General features: G+C 35.7%; 1 protein-coding gene across 1 annotated transcript in view; it reads left to right on the plus strand.

The window, feature by feature from the left end:
* Positions 1-3,854: 3,854 nt before the first annotated feature.
* The window catches only part of LOC107692682 (utrophin-like), a 13,544-nt gene continuing 746 nt past the window's right edge, over positions 3,855-16,652 (plus strand). Inside the window, exons 1-4 of the mRNA XM_016491847.1 lie at positions 3,855-4,089; positions 13,178-13,239; positions 14,059-14,151; positions 15,957-16,040. Coding sequence (XP_016347333.1) covers positions 4,008-4,089; positions 13,178-13,239; positions 14,059-14,151; positions 15,957-16,040 — 321 coding nt within the window. The 5' untranslated portion in view covers positions 3,855-4,007. The remainder of the gene's footprint in view (positions 4,090-13,177; positions 13,240-14,058; positions 14,152-15,956; positions 16,041-16,652) is intronic.

Here is a 16,652-nt window from a genome sequence, read left to right on the forward strand (position 1 = left end):
AACTGTTTTTAGCTACAATGTGAGTCCATAATCTATAACAATGCTTCCTCCAGTAAAAGAAAGATCCTCTAAGCATATTTCTCTCCTAATTCAAGCAATGGTATAGATAGTGGACTCGTATTTCAGCTGGAATCAATGGTTTGACATTAAAATGCCTTATTGAGTAACCATTTTTATACACAGTCCCCTCATTTTCAGGGGCTCAAATGTAATTGGACAAATAAATATAATCATAAATATATGAAACAGCTTTTGAGTCAATTGTCCAATTACTTATGGTCCCTTGAAAAAGGGGGGAGGTACATATTAAAGAGCTGTAATTCCTTAACCCTTCCTCCAATTTTGATGAGAATACCCTTAAATTAAAGCTCAGAGTGTACAACTGTAACTTGAATTTGTTTTGGTCAACAGCTAAAATAATAAAAAATTGTGCCTGTGTCCAAATATATATTGACTAACTGTGTATATATAAACAGCTTTTCACAGTCGTGTGGGTTACCTGTGGATTATTGTGATGTTTTCATCAGCTGTTTGAACGCTCATTCTGACGGCACCCATTCACTGCAGAGGACCCATTGGGTGAGTAATGTGATGTAATGCTAAATTTCTCCAAATCTGTTCTGATAAAGAAACATACTCATCTTGGATGACCTGATGGGTGAGCTCATTTAAAATTTTGGGTGAGCTATATTTGTGAGAGTATCTTATACATGTGCAATGTTATTACCATTATGACTTGACCATGTTTGCAGAATCCTCCTTCTGAAGCAAGATTTTTCAGCATTGAAAACCAACATACAGACTTTGGCAGTTGTTCCACATCATTTGCTTGGGTACAAGTGAGAATGATGGATCGCTGACTCCTTGTGAAGGTAACTTTATATAATACCCGGACTATTTTTATCTTCACTATTTGATGCAACCAAGGTTAAACCAGAGTAGTGCATTAAAATCATATAGAACAGAAACGAGTCTATGAAGCAAAGAAATAGTCCATTCACATATCAGGTTGAGGCTCTAAAGCAGTGGGTATGTGTAAAAACTGAAAATGCAAGCCGTGCTTCAGTGATCTTTAATTACTCAGTTCATGCCATTTGTCCCACAGCATTAGTGTGATTTTATAGCAGAAACTATCAGCTCTCTGATCATGATGCTGTCTGGACACAGTCCAGGAAATGGAGAATGAAGAGGAATCTAGTTGGCTATGGTTGACAGGGACGGTGCTTATTACAACGTCACAGCTGACATAATTCTGTGATTTACATCATAAAAGAATGTCCTCTGCAATTACAGAGGTGTTAATAAAAGCACTTGACCTAACAGGGCACAGTAGACTGTATTTAAAAGCCTGTATTTAGATGAAAAGCTATTAGCAAACAGTTTTGCTATTGTAATGTTACATATTTCTGAGTGAATGGACTACTTTTATGATGCTTTGGGTCTTTTTAGAAAGACTCTGCTAAACTTTGATTCACCACCAAATGCATATAATATATATATATATATTTTTTTTTTTTGGGATAATGAAACCGCTTTTAGACTGTTTGCAAACACAGCAATGAATTCTAAAAGCAGAGATCTTTAAGAATGGTTTTAGTATTAGGCTTTTATATGCATGCACTCTACTTGTTTGGCCGTTTTTAAGCCCAAATACTGATATTGTGATTTCGATGCAGTGCCCGCAGGCTGGGTTTATTGAAAGATGTGCTGTTGCAGGTATACGGCTTATTGATCCAATTTTTGGATATTTTTGTTTTCCTCTTCTCATCAGTTTGATTGGGTTACTTAAAACATCCTGTGGATGTCAAAACATGTTTACTGACTTAGAACTATATTGCTCTTATGTTAATGAATCTGTGTTTGCTGCTTTCGTGAGCAGGCAACAGATTGTTTTTGTTTATTTCATTTATTCGTTCTCTGAAAAGACCTTCAAAAGACAAACAATTCCAAAGACATAAGAGCCGGACAGGCTTTTTTTGAATTTCCATTAACTGAATCCCAAAGTACACTGCTATAAAGCCTTATTCCTCCTTGATCAAATATTTTACTGATATCATGCCAGTGAATTATATTTACTTGTTTACACTCCCCATGCCATTACAATAATCAAGCAGAATTGAATTTTATTTACATTTCTCAAATGCTCTTGCCATCTCACTAGATGGAACCCAGAGTGTTTTTTTAGCTGAGACAGATCCCATATGGATGCACATATTGATGAGTCTACTACACCTTGTATATTGAAAAATGCCTCCCGAAGTGTTTCTATGAAGCATTAAAGCTTGATGCAGGCTCCTGGTCTTATTGTGCATAATTGTATCTGTGTATGTTATTTTGAAGGAAAAGGGTTATCTTAATGTTTTGTGAAAATGTAATTAATTGCTCAGCAAAAAATCCATCACCTAGGCCACATGAGCAGGAAAAATTATGTAAACTGAAGGTTTGTTGTCAGCTTGTTGTTTTGAACATGTAGTTTATTTTTATTTATATATATATATATATATATATTTTTTTTTTTTTAAATAAAAAAAAAAAAATACAGTGAAAACAGTAATAATTTTAAAATATGATTACAATTTAAAATAACTGTTTTCTATTTAAAGGTTACATATCATGAAAATCTGACTTTTCCAGGTTTTAAGTGCTATAATCAGGTCCCCGGTGCATCTACCAACCAAGTACAAGCTGTAATGGCCAGCTCTATTCTGAAAAAGGGGGCGGGGAGCAGCAGCTCATTTGCATTTAAAGAGACAGGCCCGAAAAACAGCGTGTTTCTGCTTCCACTCAAAATAGGCATTTTCAAAATGATATAATAAATTATTATAAGTATTTTAAGCTGAAATTTCACAGACACATTCTGGGGACACCAGAGACTTATATTACATAAAAGGCATAATATGTCTCCTTTAGAAAAAAAAGTAATATGGAATTTATTACTTTGATGGAATTACATTGCTCCAGTCTTCAGTGTCACATGATTCTTCAGTTGTTATTCTGCTAATTTGATGTTCAAGAAACATTTCATGATACACCATTTGGGTATTTAAAAAAAAAAAAAAGATTTAATTAATATTTTTATCCAGCAAGGATGCATTAAATTGATCAAAAGTAACAGTAAAGACTTTCTATTCATCAAAGAATCCTGAAAAATATGTATCACTTTTTTTTTCAAATTATAATAATGAAGCCATTATTTCAGTAATAATTGAGCAACAAATCAGCATATTAGAATGATTTCTGAAGGTTCATGTGACACTGAAGACATTAAGAAATTCTGCTTTGCCATCACAGGAATTAATTCACTTTTAAAATATATTCAAAGTTTCAAGCCAAAAATAGTTATTTTAAAATGTAATATTATTCCACAATATTAATGTTTTTAATATATTATTTTGTTGTTTTGGACTGAACAGACATTATAAGTTTAAGGTTTTGGAAGGTGGAGTAACATAGGGGTTAAAAGTCTGGAGCGGTAACTAAAGATACAGAGATTCAACCCCACAGGGAGCAATCTATGAGCTATAACCATTGAGCCTTTGGGCAAGACACTTAACCCCAGATTGCTCCAGAGGGACTGTCGCTATAATAAATGTACTGTAAGTCACGCTTGATAAAATTATGAACTTGAGTTTTTCTCCAAGACCATTTATTGGTCATTTGTTGTCAAATGGCATGGTGACCGATCCTTTGCTGTTAGAAAAACCAGTTTTTGTGTGTGAGAGTGAAATGAAGCAGGCCTTCATAACGACTCTCTATTTTAAGGCGAGTAGAATTTGCCACCTGTCTCTGCTTCTCTGGATGCCTTGACAGCTCGTTTCCCCCTATCATAATAGTCCACAGACAGTCTCGTCCCTGTGTTATTCACAAAAATTCAGTACTGTATTCGAGGTTCAGTTTGTTTGCAGGGCAGCGATTCCTGTCATTGGTGGGGTCTTGGTGTCTCCTTCCTTTTTCTGTTCATAAAACTACAGGATTAAAGGATTCGACGGCAGTTTGGATCTTGTGTCATGGCAGAAGCAGGGAGCCAACAGAACCAATGGGAGGAAGGTTTTGAGGATGAATTCGGAGAAATTATCAAAACTCGATCAGGTAGGAGAAATTATGATTTACTTAAGTTATTTGGAATCCTTACATGTTGTACATGAATTTCAATATGTTCATTAAGTGTTAAAATAGTATGCCTTAGTTATTTTTTAACGTAAACATAATTCAGCTTAATCATATAAGCAGCACTCCTAGCCATATTCAAAGTAATATAAAAACTCTAATCGAATTTTACAGCAACATATGTGTTAGTGAATTTATATTTACTGCATCATATTTTCATGTTTTATTGTGTGTCTGTTCATTTTGTTACTCAAATCAGACTTTTACTATTACATTTTGAACAATCCAACTTGAAAACGAATTTCTGGCCTATGCGCCACCCTGAATGAGTTCACATCTATTTTTTTTTTCATCACTGTCATGCTGTATTCAGTAGGGATCATGAGTGATCTATAAATGCTCTCTGGTGGAAATAGGACAGGTCTTAAAGAGCTTGAAATAGTTGCAGCTGCCTGGTGTTGGGTTTCAGAGTTCCTTGTTGGAGATTTAGCCATGTTGTTCGCTGTGTGTTGTTTTGCTGGCAGAAGACCCTTTCTCTTGTGTTTTCTGTGCGAGTGTGTTTATGATCAGCAGTGAAATTTAGGAGAAAGTAGGCAAATGAGTCAACAGTCTGATGAGCAGCCACAGGACACAAACAGTACAGTAAACCTCTGAGAACAGAGCTTTAATAGAGGACATCTGTTATCTGTCCTAAATCGCGATATACACTGGTAATTTAATGGCTTTTGGGTTTAGCAAAAAAAATCTTTTATCAAAAACCAATTTTCACTTTCGTTCATGGGTTGGCTGTATGGTTCTTTGGAAACTGAAAGTCTTTTTTTGTTACATTTTTGGTTCTTCTGATGGCTTCTTCAAAATGTATGATTTCTCTAAAGCACCAGTATATAAATGGTTTTCTAGACAGTAGAAGGGTGAATTTCACAAAAGCTGTAATATCTGACTCATAGTACTTCACCCCAAAATTAAAAGACATAAATAAGATAGATACTATATTTTGTATGATGAAAAATTACTATTTATTTATTTATGCATGCATGTGATAAAGAGAAATTTGGGGATAAATATTCTTTAATATACAATCTCAGACAGAAATATGCTTAGAAGATTTTTTTTTATGTTTGTAAGTATTTTTTTTATTAATTATCTTCATGAAAATAATGTCAATGCAAAAATGTGTATATCATTTGCTTTTTATACCTAAAATACAGTTATTTATTCACTTATTATTAATAATATTATTATTATTAGCCTTCTGATTTTTGGGGGAAATTACCTGAATGTTGTTTTTTTGTTTCATTCACCCAAAAGAAATTTTTTGTGGAACTTGAAGTTATTCCTGGCTCTAAAGTCCTGTTTGTATCACATATTTATTTATTTTGTTTACGTTAATATCTTATTTTAAATGCGTTACTGAACCCTTCTGAGGCTCCTGGTATTCAGTGGCATTTTTACAGTTGGACGAGACAGTTTGACTCCTGGGACAATTTGAGGTTGCAACTCTATCTTCTGCTTATAGTATCCATTCTGTTTTTGTGGTAAATACCACTGCATGAGGCCTGCAGGAGTGACTGACATGTTGACATCTGCTATAGAATCTTCTGACTTTAAGAAATTCTCGAAATAACTACGCTTTCTGCTTCACATACTCCAGAGAACACATTTTATCAAAGAGTATAAAATATTTTATGCCAGCTGTCAAAATGTTAATATTTAAGCCTTTTAAATAATAAAATATTACTGGGAAATTATAATAATAAAAAGCTTGTTTTTATCTTGTGGGGAGAGGGGCAGGGTTTGTTGTCAGACTTTTTTGCTTGGGCCTTTCCCAGGGACAGTCAATAGTACTGGTGTTTCTATTTTTGGCTTTAATGGGAATATATATACTGTAGAAGATATAATGCTGTATGAGCAGCCACTGTAAGGCAGTATTGAGCAAGTTCTGCTGAAAACATCATTCAGATCTCTTGAACATCTCTCTTAGCAAACTCAGTCACTGGAGACCTCTGATCATTTTTTCATTACATAACCAGAGAAGCATACACTGAAAAAAAGATGCCTCAAGTATTGTATTCTCAAGAAATGTCTACATTTTAAATGCTGCAAAAGTGTTTTACTTTATGATGGGATTACTGAGAAACTGTTTGCAATTAAATCTATGAATAAATGACTTTTTCTAATTTTGATCGATACTTGAGGATTATATATACCAAACAAGTATTATTTTTTGAGTTACAAGTTTGACTGCCACTATGGGTGGCATTCTGAGGAATCCCCAAGGGTGTCTCCAGTATCTTCTCATTTTACAATGTGGAGTGAACAGATATAAATGCTGAAGTTTTGAACTAAAATACTTTTTGAAGTTTAGGTGTTTACTGCTCTCTATCAGGGTGTGTTTTAAAGCCCTGGAGGCTTTTGTGACATTTGCCGTTCACTCTTTACTTCAGTTATTCATCAAATAAGCAGTGGTTGGCATCAGGGGTGAAGAAAAATGATATTGAAATGAGATCTCCACCCCTGGTTGACATTTTAAAAATTCAAATAACAACTAGTAGCCTACATTAAATGTAAATACTGCACATATATGGTCTCTGAATGAGAAGCATAGCAGACATGTTTTGATGTGTGAATAAATGTTTAACAGATCTTTTCAATATTGAATGACGGTATGATGAAAAGTCTATCTTTTTAAAGACAGCAAACCTGTATTTTGAATGTTATATTTGTCCTCATCTGATTCAAGTTTGCTGCAACTTCTATCTGCTTCTGTTTACCTCAATAGCAAGTAAAAATTTGGCAGAGCAATATACAGTGCAAACTTATTACATTAGGAAAAAGAAACTACCAGTGTTGGGGAAAGTTACTTTTAAAAGTAATGCATTACAATATTGCGTCTACTAATGAGATAATAATATATTTTCTGGAGCAAATATGATTATGCCCTTCCAAGAGACATAAAAAAATAATTCTCTCCATTGGGCAGTGGGATCATTTCAGTTTTTTTTATTTTTTAATCTCACAAGAATGGATTACAAGCACAGACTGTTATTTATTTAGGATTTCTCTGGCAGATGTACAAGATATAATGTAGAAGGTGACATTGGCATCATGGCATGGTGATGTTCTGAGTCTCATGATTTTATGTGAGATGTGCCACCAACTGCACAAAAACATGAAATGGCCCATTTCAGACCACTGTATGGAATTCATCCATTTTTAATAGACCCCAGGCATATGAGATGAGAACGAACACTAGTAAACGGTGTCTCTTTTAACAGTGCAGTTTATTTTCTAAATGTCCAGCTTGTAATTAAAGGCTACCGAAAATAATTTCATACTAGTTACGCATTATACAGTGTGGTAATTGGGTACAATGACTTTCACGGTTCTTTTTCAAGGATTTAAAAGAAGAAAATTTGAGCGAGCTATCATTTGAGGTTCGTCCTCAGCAAACAAAATTATGTTTTGGCGCCCTACAAGCTAACCGTCAACTATCTTTCCTTAAAGACTTTTGAAACAAACTCCTAATGTTTGGAGGTATATTTGTGATACTTAGAACAGGCTACATAAATATGATAAATAATGACCGTGTTTTATGTTGATGTTATGCGTTCTCTGCGCGTTCCAAACCAAAAGTGACGGAACGCCGTACTGTTGCTACGGTTACCGCGATTTCTGTTCGTGAGCGTCTATTAACCGAATTTGTGCGCTGACTAACTTGTAATTCAACTTTCCTGTTTACTGAAATGTAAGGAACTCAAACTGAAACGTATTCATTATTATCGGCACCCTGCTCACGTAAGTAATTAGCCTACATTCTAGCACAAACAAGTTTAATAAAGTTGTTCATTGCATCCTTGTGATATCGATCCCTCTCGGGTGGCTACTATCGTTCCCCTTTAGATAGAGCTGTAATCAATCAGCCCGCATGCCAGAACACCGTTACACCTGCCGGTATCAGCGGATCACAGCAGAGCTATAGCTGCACCCAAGTGAGGGAGTACGAGAAAATAAAGCGGCAAAAGTGTCCTCCCACAGTTCCTTCACCAAACCATCTTCGGCTTTAGGCATGGACGAGTCTGTTTAACAGCAAGGAAACCGGATAATCAAACTGCGCTCGCTGTTTTTATATACACAGGTAACGGACACACACCACAAACGCGGCTGCCTGCGACTCCAAAACCCGTTACGGAGGAAATAGTTGCGTTTGTTATGGTGTAAAATGCTCATTTAGGTAAGATTGAATCATCATGCTGAAATACTCTTCCAGTGTGAGGTGATTGTTCGGCTGTTGACGGCGTTTATTACGGCGTGCCACGTAAGATTTAACCATATTTAACAATAGATCCTCCAGCCGGGTGCGTTTTGTCTATAACGGGATCTGCTCTCGGAAAATGTTTTATTGTTAATTACGCGTGTACGGGTGTCTTCCGTTGTTGTTTCTCGTACGCGTTACTGGTTGATGGCTAAATGTGCGCACTTTGTAATCAGTCGTGATTTTATATACGAATGCGAGAGAAAGTTTGGTGGTAGTCGCTGCTGTATAAACTACACGCAGGTCAATCACGCGCTGTTGTCATAGACACGGAGTATTTCTAGGCTCATCGAAACATTTGGGTTTGCGCTTGTAAATTGAGAGGTGGCTGTGGTGGAAACATATGGCTGTAATCTGTGAATACCGTTTTGCCTCGGATGTGTGTGCTGAGATTAGGCGGCTAAAAGCAGGTGTGTGCGTCCAGCGTCTTTGTATTTGCCCGTTAGCTTCGGCTCAAGCCCGTCACCCCATCATCCTATTTGGACAAGGGCGGATATAATCCAGCAGCAGCTGCCACCTGCCTGGAATCACGCCTCCGATCAATGGCAAGCAATGCTTTCATTCTCCTGTCTGTCTGCACACATTATTCTGTCTGCCAGACCGGGCTCTATAGATTCATTTATTTATTTTATACTTTATTATTCCTTCTAGTCCCAGTCTTCCAATCACTCCCATATAGGCTACACAGCCATTTGATGCTATTTTTGTCTCTCAACATCTATAGATAAATTAAAAGCTGTATTATACTGTAACTGATAAATAAATAAAAAATATACATACATGCATTTATAGGCTACATTATTATGGTCTCATAATTTCATTAAATGATCTGCATTGCACACTCTAAAAAATGCTGGGTTGTTTCAACCCAACTTTGGGTCAAATATGGACTAACCCAACTTTTGGGTTAAACATTTAATGTAAAAATTTAACCCAACGGTTGGGTTAGTCCATGTTTGACCCAATGTTGGGTTGAAACAACCCAGCATTTTTTAGAGTGCAAGATCAGTGCTTGTAGATTGTAGAGTCCTTGGGACCTTTAACTGTTTAGGGCTTTTCACACTTGAAATGGTTAACCTTGGGTCAAATCCCGAGTAAAGGAATCCTGGGTTATCTTGTTTCACGTTTCACTTCCCATAATTTACCTGGGATTTACAGTTAATCCTGGGTTTTCATAAACTGATTTACACATTGTCAGTGTTGGGGAGTAACTACTAGTTACATGTAACATAATTTATTTACAAAATATGTAACTGTAATCTGTTACAGTTACTGAGAAAACACATGTTATTAAATTACAGTTACTTATGAAAATGTTAACGATTACAAAGGGGGTTACATCTGAATATTTTCACACAGAGATTTAATTGAATTCTTTCCCAAATTATGCAGCACGTGACCCGTTTAAAGGCTCTAGCATTGTGCATCCTCATTATATATTAGCCTGTTTTTTCCTGAATGGTCTTATAAATTATAAAGGTAAGAATGAAACGGTCTCTTTTTCACAAGTTTCATCACCATTTGACATTTTCATTAAGCATGTGAATATGAGACACACGATAGGGTGTCTTGCTAAGCATCAAGTCAGCTAACAGGAAACATTCTCAGAACTTTATAACGTTCTGGCAAGGCTCATTAAAAGTAATGAACAAACATTCTTCCAGCAGCATTAACAAAATGTTTGTTCTATGTCATCTGGTCTCTCTCTCTCTCTCTCTCTCTCTCTCTCTCTCTCTCTCTCTCTCTCTCTCTCTCTCTCTCTCTCTCTCTCTCTCTCTCTCTCTCTCTCTCTCTCTCTCTCTCTCTCTCTCTCTCTCTCTCTCTCTCTCTCTCTCTCTCTCAAATGTATGAGTTTTATTAACTTTTGTTTTGTTTTGAATAATGCTTAACCCATTTGGGTTCTTTTTATTAAAACACACTTGCTATTATCACCTACAGAGCCAAGGCTAAATTCCTTTTCATTGCAGAACATTTATTATCAGGGTGTTTCAGAAATGATAATTGTCACAACCGGGCAAAAACAACTATTATGGGCTGTTGATTACAATTGCATATTGTGACAGGAGGACGTCACGCAAGGAGTTTAACACCTCTGCTTTTGCAAAACATCGACCTTCAGCTTTGTTGATAGATCTTTGTTCACACCCTTTTGCATGAATCTGTAATGCATTGAGAGCACTCTGCGAAAGATGTTATGTCAGGTAGCCTACAATGTGTTTAATTTGGTCCCATCTAAGTGAACTTAAAAATTCTGTCATCATTTACTCACCCTCAAGTCTTTTGAAACCCATTTCTTTCTTCTCTGGAACACAAAAGGAGTTATTTATAGCAGAATGTCCTTCTGCTCTCTTCCATATGAAAGTAAACGTTGGCCACAGCTGTTTCTAACACAAAGTTATCGTATGGCTTCAGAAGACTTGAAATATAGCATGCATGTCATATGGACTACTTTTATGATAGTTTTATGGTGATAATTTTTGGTGCTTGACAGCACCTGATCACCATTCACTTTCAAAGTATGGAAGAAAACAGCTCTGACGTTTTGCTTTAGTGTTTGGAAGTGTTTTGTGCACTTTTGGAAGGTTTAGTACATAATGACAGAATTTTAATTTTGGGGTGTTTTCACTTTTATGGTGCAGATTAGTTTTTGTTTATAGCAAATGAGCAATCCGACCAACTAGAATTACAGCATATTAATGTGGTAATGAATTATGTCTTAAAGTTTAGGCATTCGAATTTTCAGTTTGTGAAGGGACACTGCGGGATACCGTCTACCCTGTTGTGTTTCCAAACCTGAAGAAGGCAGAAATATAATTTCCCTGTCAAATCCTGAGCTTTTAAAAGCAGCTAATTTAGAGCTTTGTAGATCAATATCAGTAATACTGTAAGATAATGTGAAGGTTCCCTTTGCAGCAAAAGACTTAAGTAATCAGCTTTTCCTTTTTGCATAGCTGCTGTATTCTGCACATTTTGTCAAGGGGGTTGAGAGTCTAATTGAAGCGGATTGTGGTAATCAAGTAAAGGAATGACTTTTGGCATTATGGAACATTAAGAGATATCTGATTTGCTCCAGAAATTATTGATCCACGATAAGAATAGTTCATAATTGGTGCTTTTTGCGGTGTTGAGATGCCTTTACAAGTCACCATTCTCTACAGTAAAGAACTCAAATGAACCTCGGACATGATAAATGGAAATGGAAATGGCTTTCAGGAACCAAAAATGTGATCTGCATGGGATAGCAGAAACTATTGACCTTTTTATCTACCAATTTGGACTTTTTCTACTAATTCTGATAATTGTGAATTTTTCAGTGCTGTTTACTCTTCTGTCATATTATTACAGCAAAACTGTGTGAGAGTGTGTGTTATTGCGATTATAAGCATGACATGGTGCAGTCAGGCTTGAAACAAATCTGAGCCATGCTACTGTGATTATGCAGTCAGCTGAAGTGTAGGCTGACCAATGGGAACAATGAACTGAAACTACCCATTTCATGATGATTATTGCGATGGTGGCAAAAACAACTGGAAGCTTAAAATCAATTATGCATGAAAATGCTGTCATCCACGCTGACTCTGGAAAGCTTGTGATTCACCACCCAGTGCTTTTTGTGTACAAGGAAATATCAAAGCAATGCTTACTCTTGCTTAACGATTCCATGGGTGTTCTGAAAGGTTTTAAAGAGATAGTTGCCCAAACATGACACTGCTGCCAAATCAGCATGACTTGTTTTCTTGCGAGGAGCACAAAAGGAGATATTTTGCAGAACGTCCAAGCTGCTCTTTTCCAGTGAAAAAGGATGGAGAGCAAGGACCACCTTTGCTAGATAACTCCTTTTGTGCTCCATGCGAAGATGAGAAGAGATGACAGAGTTTTCATTATAGGCGTGAACTCTCGCTTTAATATCATCAGGGCCCCTAGATAAGAATTACGCTTTTGCAATCAATCTCAAACTCAAGCAAGCCGAGAGGGTAGCGCACAGAGATCCGAATCCAAGCAATTGGAGAATATTAGAGCGGGGAACAACACAAGCTTTTAATGTGATATGAAAGCTAAATGTTCTTTGTACTGATTGATTTTTAATGTTCCCAACACCCGCCATTTCTTTCACTCTCTTTACGAATACAAGAGTGGCTTTCTGGCATTTTATCAACAGTAGTCTTTATTGGCGGCTCTGATTGAGGCAACCAAAAAGAGGACTTTTACAAACAAATGTTCCTGGATTCTTGATCTTACAATTGCTTGTTTGCAATTTAGTATCCTGTGCTTTAGAAATGAATAGGAATAATAGAGAAATTTCTAAGCAGGTTCTTTGGCTTTTCTGATCAATTTTTCACCCCACTCAGCCATTGTGTTTGTAAAGCTTGCCTGATGTACACCCTCGGTCTCTCAGAAGTAATCTTCTTTTGAATGCCAGCTGACCATTGATCTGTATATACCCTGTAACCATTCTCGGGTCTTTCAGGGGCTTTTTGCTCATAGTCTCTTTGTATTTAACCTTCCTCATATCAACTGCCACAACAGTGAATACGTCCCATTGATCACGGTGGACTTTATTCTTATTTGCCAGTAGCTACTTTAATCACTTATAGTTTTTTTTGATGATATATGCTGTTATGTAGCTGTAAAGCTTTACATTTCTTAAGGTATTAAATGACTACGATTTGTTTGATATTAGGTTTCTTTGTTTGAAATTACATTTTAATAGTTGAACCTTAACTGGACTGTATTGACAGTGTTCTCTCTCATTTTCAGATGAAAGAGAAGATGTTCAAAAGAAAACCTTCACGAAATGGATAAACTCACAGTTTGCTAAGGTAATGTGACTTGAGTATTTTTTTTTTTTAATAGTGTGTTGAGGTAACACTGAATCACCCAAAAATGAAAAGTCTGCCATCATTTACTCGCCCTCAAGTTGTTCCAAACCTTCCAAAGATATTTTGAAGAAAGTTGATAACCAAACATGATGACAGAATTGTCATTTTTGGGTGAACTATCCTTTTAATGTCAGATAAAAAATGTTTAATCATGCAAAATCTGTTTTGATGAACTAATTAAGACAATCTTTAAACTGTGATTTTCTGAGAAATCTTCATGGATTTCTGTTGTTGCATCCTGGAATTGCATGTTATAGGTATACAAACTGAAATGTTGCTATTCATCCACCTACTACATGGTGGGCGGATGAGGAGATGTAAGGTAGACAGGCTTGATATCAAGGTTAAAAGTTAAGATTCACGCTTGCACATGGTCTTGATCTTGAGGTTAAAAGTTAAGATTGACACTCGCACACATTCTTGTCACTAACCTTTATCTATGTCAGGATGTGAGTGTGAATTTGAAATATGAATGTTTGCTTTAGATTTGTTAGTCTGACGTTTTGCGCTTCTAGGTAAGGTGTTTCAAAACAGAGGTTTCTGCGTTCTCTTTGTAACTCTGTTAGCGTCCTTTTACAGTGTGTTAACAGAGGAAGGACATCAGTTCTTTGTCCTTCAAACTGAGAGAGAAGTGGTTGCTTCAAGGCAGAGCTGTGGGGAAAAAGTTATTTGTAGTTTCAAAGAACTTCACAGTACAATGCTGTGTATGAAGAACTGAATAAAGACCTGCAGCCTTTATAAGTTCTGTTTATTCTCCAGACAAGAAGACCCCCTATCGATGACCTCTTCACTGATCTGTGTGATGGCCGACGTCTTCTTGAACTCCTGGAGGGTCTGGTTGGCCATGAAATAGTAGGTCCATCTTTAAATTTGAAATATGCTTATTACCCGAGTTCGCTTCTCTCTCTACTCCCAGTACTTTCCTGTCGTCTCTCTACTGTCTTATCACAATAAAAGGCATACAAAGCCCTTAAAATAACTTAAAAAAAAAGAAATATGCATATTACAAAATAAGCCATTAAAGGAATAGTTCACCCCAAAATGACACTTTTCATCATCATTTACTAATGAATACAAAAGTAAAATTTGAGGATAGTCATGGTAGTACGCTTTTCAATACAGTTACAATGAACGCTGAATAAGGATTTCATAATGGATTAAAAAAAAGCATTAGAAAAATATCAAAAATTGGTAAAGGCATCTCATGCAATATATTCCAAATCTTCTGATGTCAAACGATAGTTTTAAAAAAGAAACAGTCCAAAATGTACGCACATGTACATAAATTGGCTGTTAATTTAACCCCAAAATGGTGTATGTATTTCACTTTGGTCTATTTCACAAACCAAAATGTATTTTATTTTATTGCTGAATGAAAATTTAACATTTGCACTCCTGTAATATTCCTTGGCATGTTCACGAGAGAAAAAGTGATGTTACTCTTAAGTTGGCTCTTTTAAAACCAAACTGCCTTTTTTTCTATTTTTACTATCTTATTTTAAGTTTATTGTCACTAACCTTTATCTATGTCAGGATGTGAGTGTGAATGTGTGAATTTGAATGTTTGCTTTAGATTTGTTAGTCTGACGTTTTGCACTTCTAGGTAAGGTGTTTCAAAACAGAGGTTTCTGCGTTCTCTTTGTAACTCTGTTAGCGTCCTTTTACAGTGTGTTAACAGAGGAAGGACATCAGTTCTTTGTCCTTCAAACTGAGAGAGAAGTGGTTGCTTCAAGGCAGAGCTGTGGGGAAAAAGTTATTTGTAGTTTCAAAGAACTTCACAGTACAATGCTGTGTATGAAGAACTGAATAAAGACCTGCAGCCTTTATAAGTTCTGTTTATTCTCCAGACAAGAAGACCCCCTATCGATGACCTCTTCACTGATCTGTGTGATGGCCGACGTCTTCTTGAACTCCTGGAGGGTCTGGTTGGCCATGAAATAGTAGGTCCATCTTTAAATTTGAAATATGCTTATTACCCGAGTTCGCTTCTCTCTCTACTCCCAGTACTTTCCTGTCGTCTCTCTACTGTCTTATCACAATAAAAGGCATACAAAGCCCTTAAAATAACTTAAAAAAAAAAGAAATATGCATATTACAAAATAAGCCATTAAAGGAATAGTTCACCCCAAAATGACACTTTTCATCATCATTTACTAATGAATACAAAAGTAAAATTTGAGGATAGTCATGGTAGTACGCTTTTCAATACAGTTACAATGAACGCTGAATAAGGATTTCATAATGGATTAAAAAAAAGCATTAGAAAAATATCAAAAATTGGTAAAGGCATCTCATGCAATATATTCCAAATCTTCTGATGTCAAACGATAGTTTTAAAAAAGAAACAGTCCAAAATGTACGCACATGTACATAAATTGGCTGTTAATTTAACCCCAATAAATTAACAGCCAATTTTTGCGCATGTATGTGTTATGTACTGTTACCATAATAATGGCTAATCATTTTTGGGTGAACTATCCCTTTAATTGGCTCTGAGGGGTGATATTCTGAGATGCTTTTCATTGTTCTATTTTTATCAAGGAAAAAATACTCCTGGTTTCAAAGTGTTTGGACAAGGCTGAGTGCATAAATGGTTGAATTCATTTGCAATGGATGCTCAGAGTTCAGTTCTGATACAGTATATTCTTCATTTGCAGGTTAAAGAACGTGGTTTCACTCGAGTGCACTCCCTCAACAATGTTAACAGGGCCCTGCAGATCCTTCAGAAGAAAAAGAAATATGCATATTACAAAATAAGCCATTAAAGGAATAGTTCACCCCAAAATGACACTTTTCATCATCATTTACTAATGAATACAAAAGTAAAATTTGAGGATAGTCATGGTAGTACGCTTTTCAATACAGTTACAATGAACGCTGAATAAGGATTTCATAATGGATTAAAAAAAAGCATTAGAAAAATATCAAAAATTGGTAAAGGCATCTCATGCAATATATTCCAAATCTTCTGATGTCAAACGATAGTTTTAAAAAAGAAACAGTCCAAAATGTACGCACATGTACATAAATTGGCTGTTAATTTAACCCCAAAATGGTGTATGTATTTCACTTTGGTCTATTTCACAAACCAAAATGTATTTTATTTTATTGCTGAATGAAAATTTAACATTTGCACTCCTGTAATATTCCTTGGCATGTTCACGAGAGAAAAAGTGATGTTACTCTTAAGTTGGCTCTTTTAAAACCAAACTGCCTTTTTTTCTATTTTTACTATCTTATTTTAAGTTTAAGATTATTATTTTAAGCCATTATTTAAAGTTTATATATATATGTATATATATATATATATATATACAAATTTTTTTTTCTTCATCTTTTAATGTAGCCCATAT

Source organism: Sinocyclocheilus anshuiensis, unplaced genomic scaffold, assembly GCF_001515605.1.
Source record: "Sinocyclocheilus anshuiensis isolate Anshui unplaced genomic scaffold, SAMN03320099.WGS_v1.1 scaffold50, whole genome shotgun sequence".
NCBI classification, from domain to species: domain Eukaryota; kingdom Metazoa; phylum Chordata; class Actinopteri; order Cypriniformes; family Cyprinidae; genus Sinocyclocheilus; species Sinocyclocheilus anshuiensis.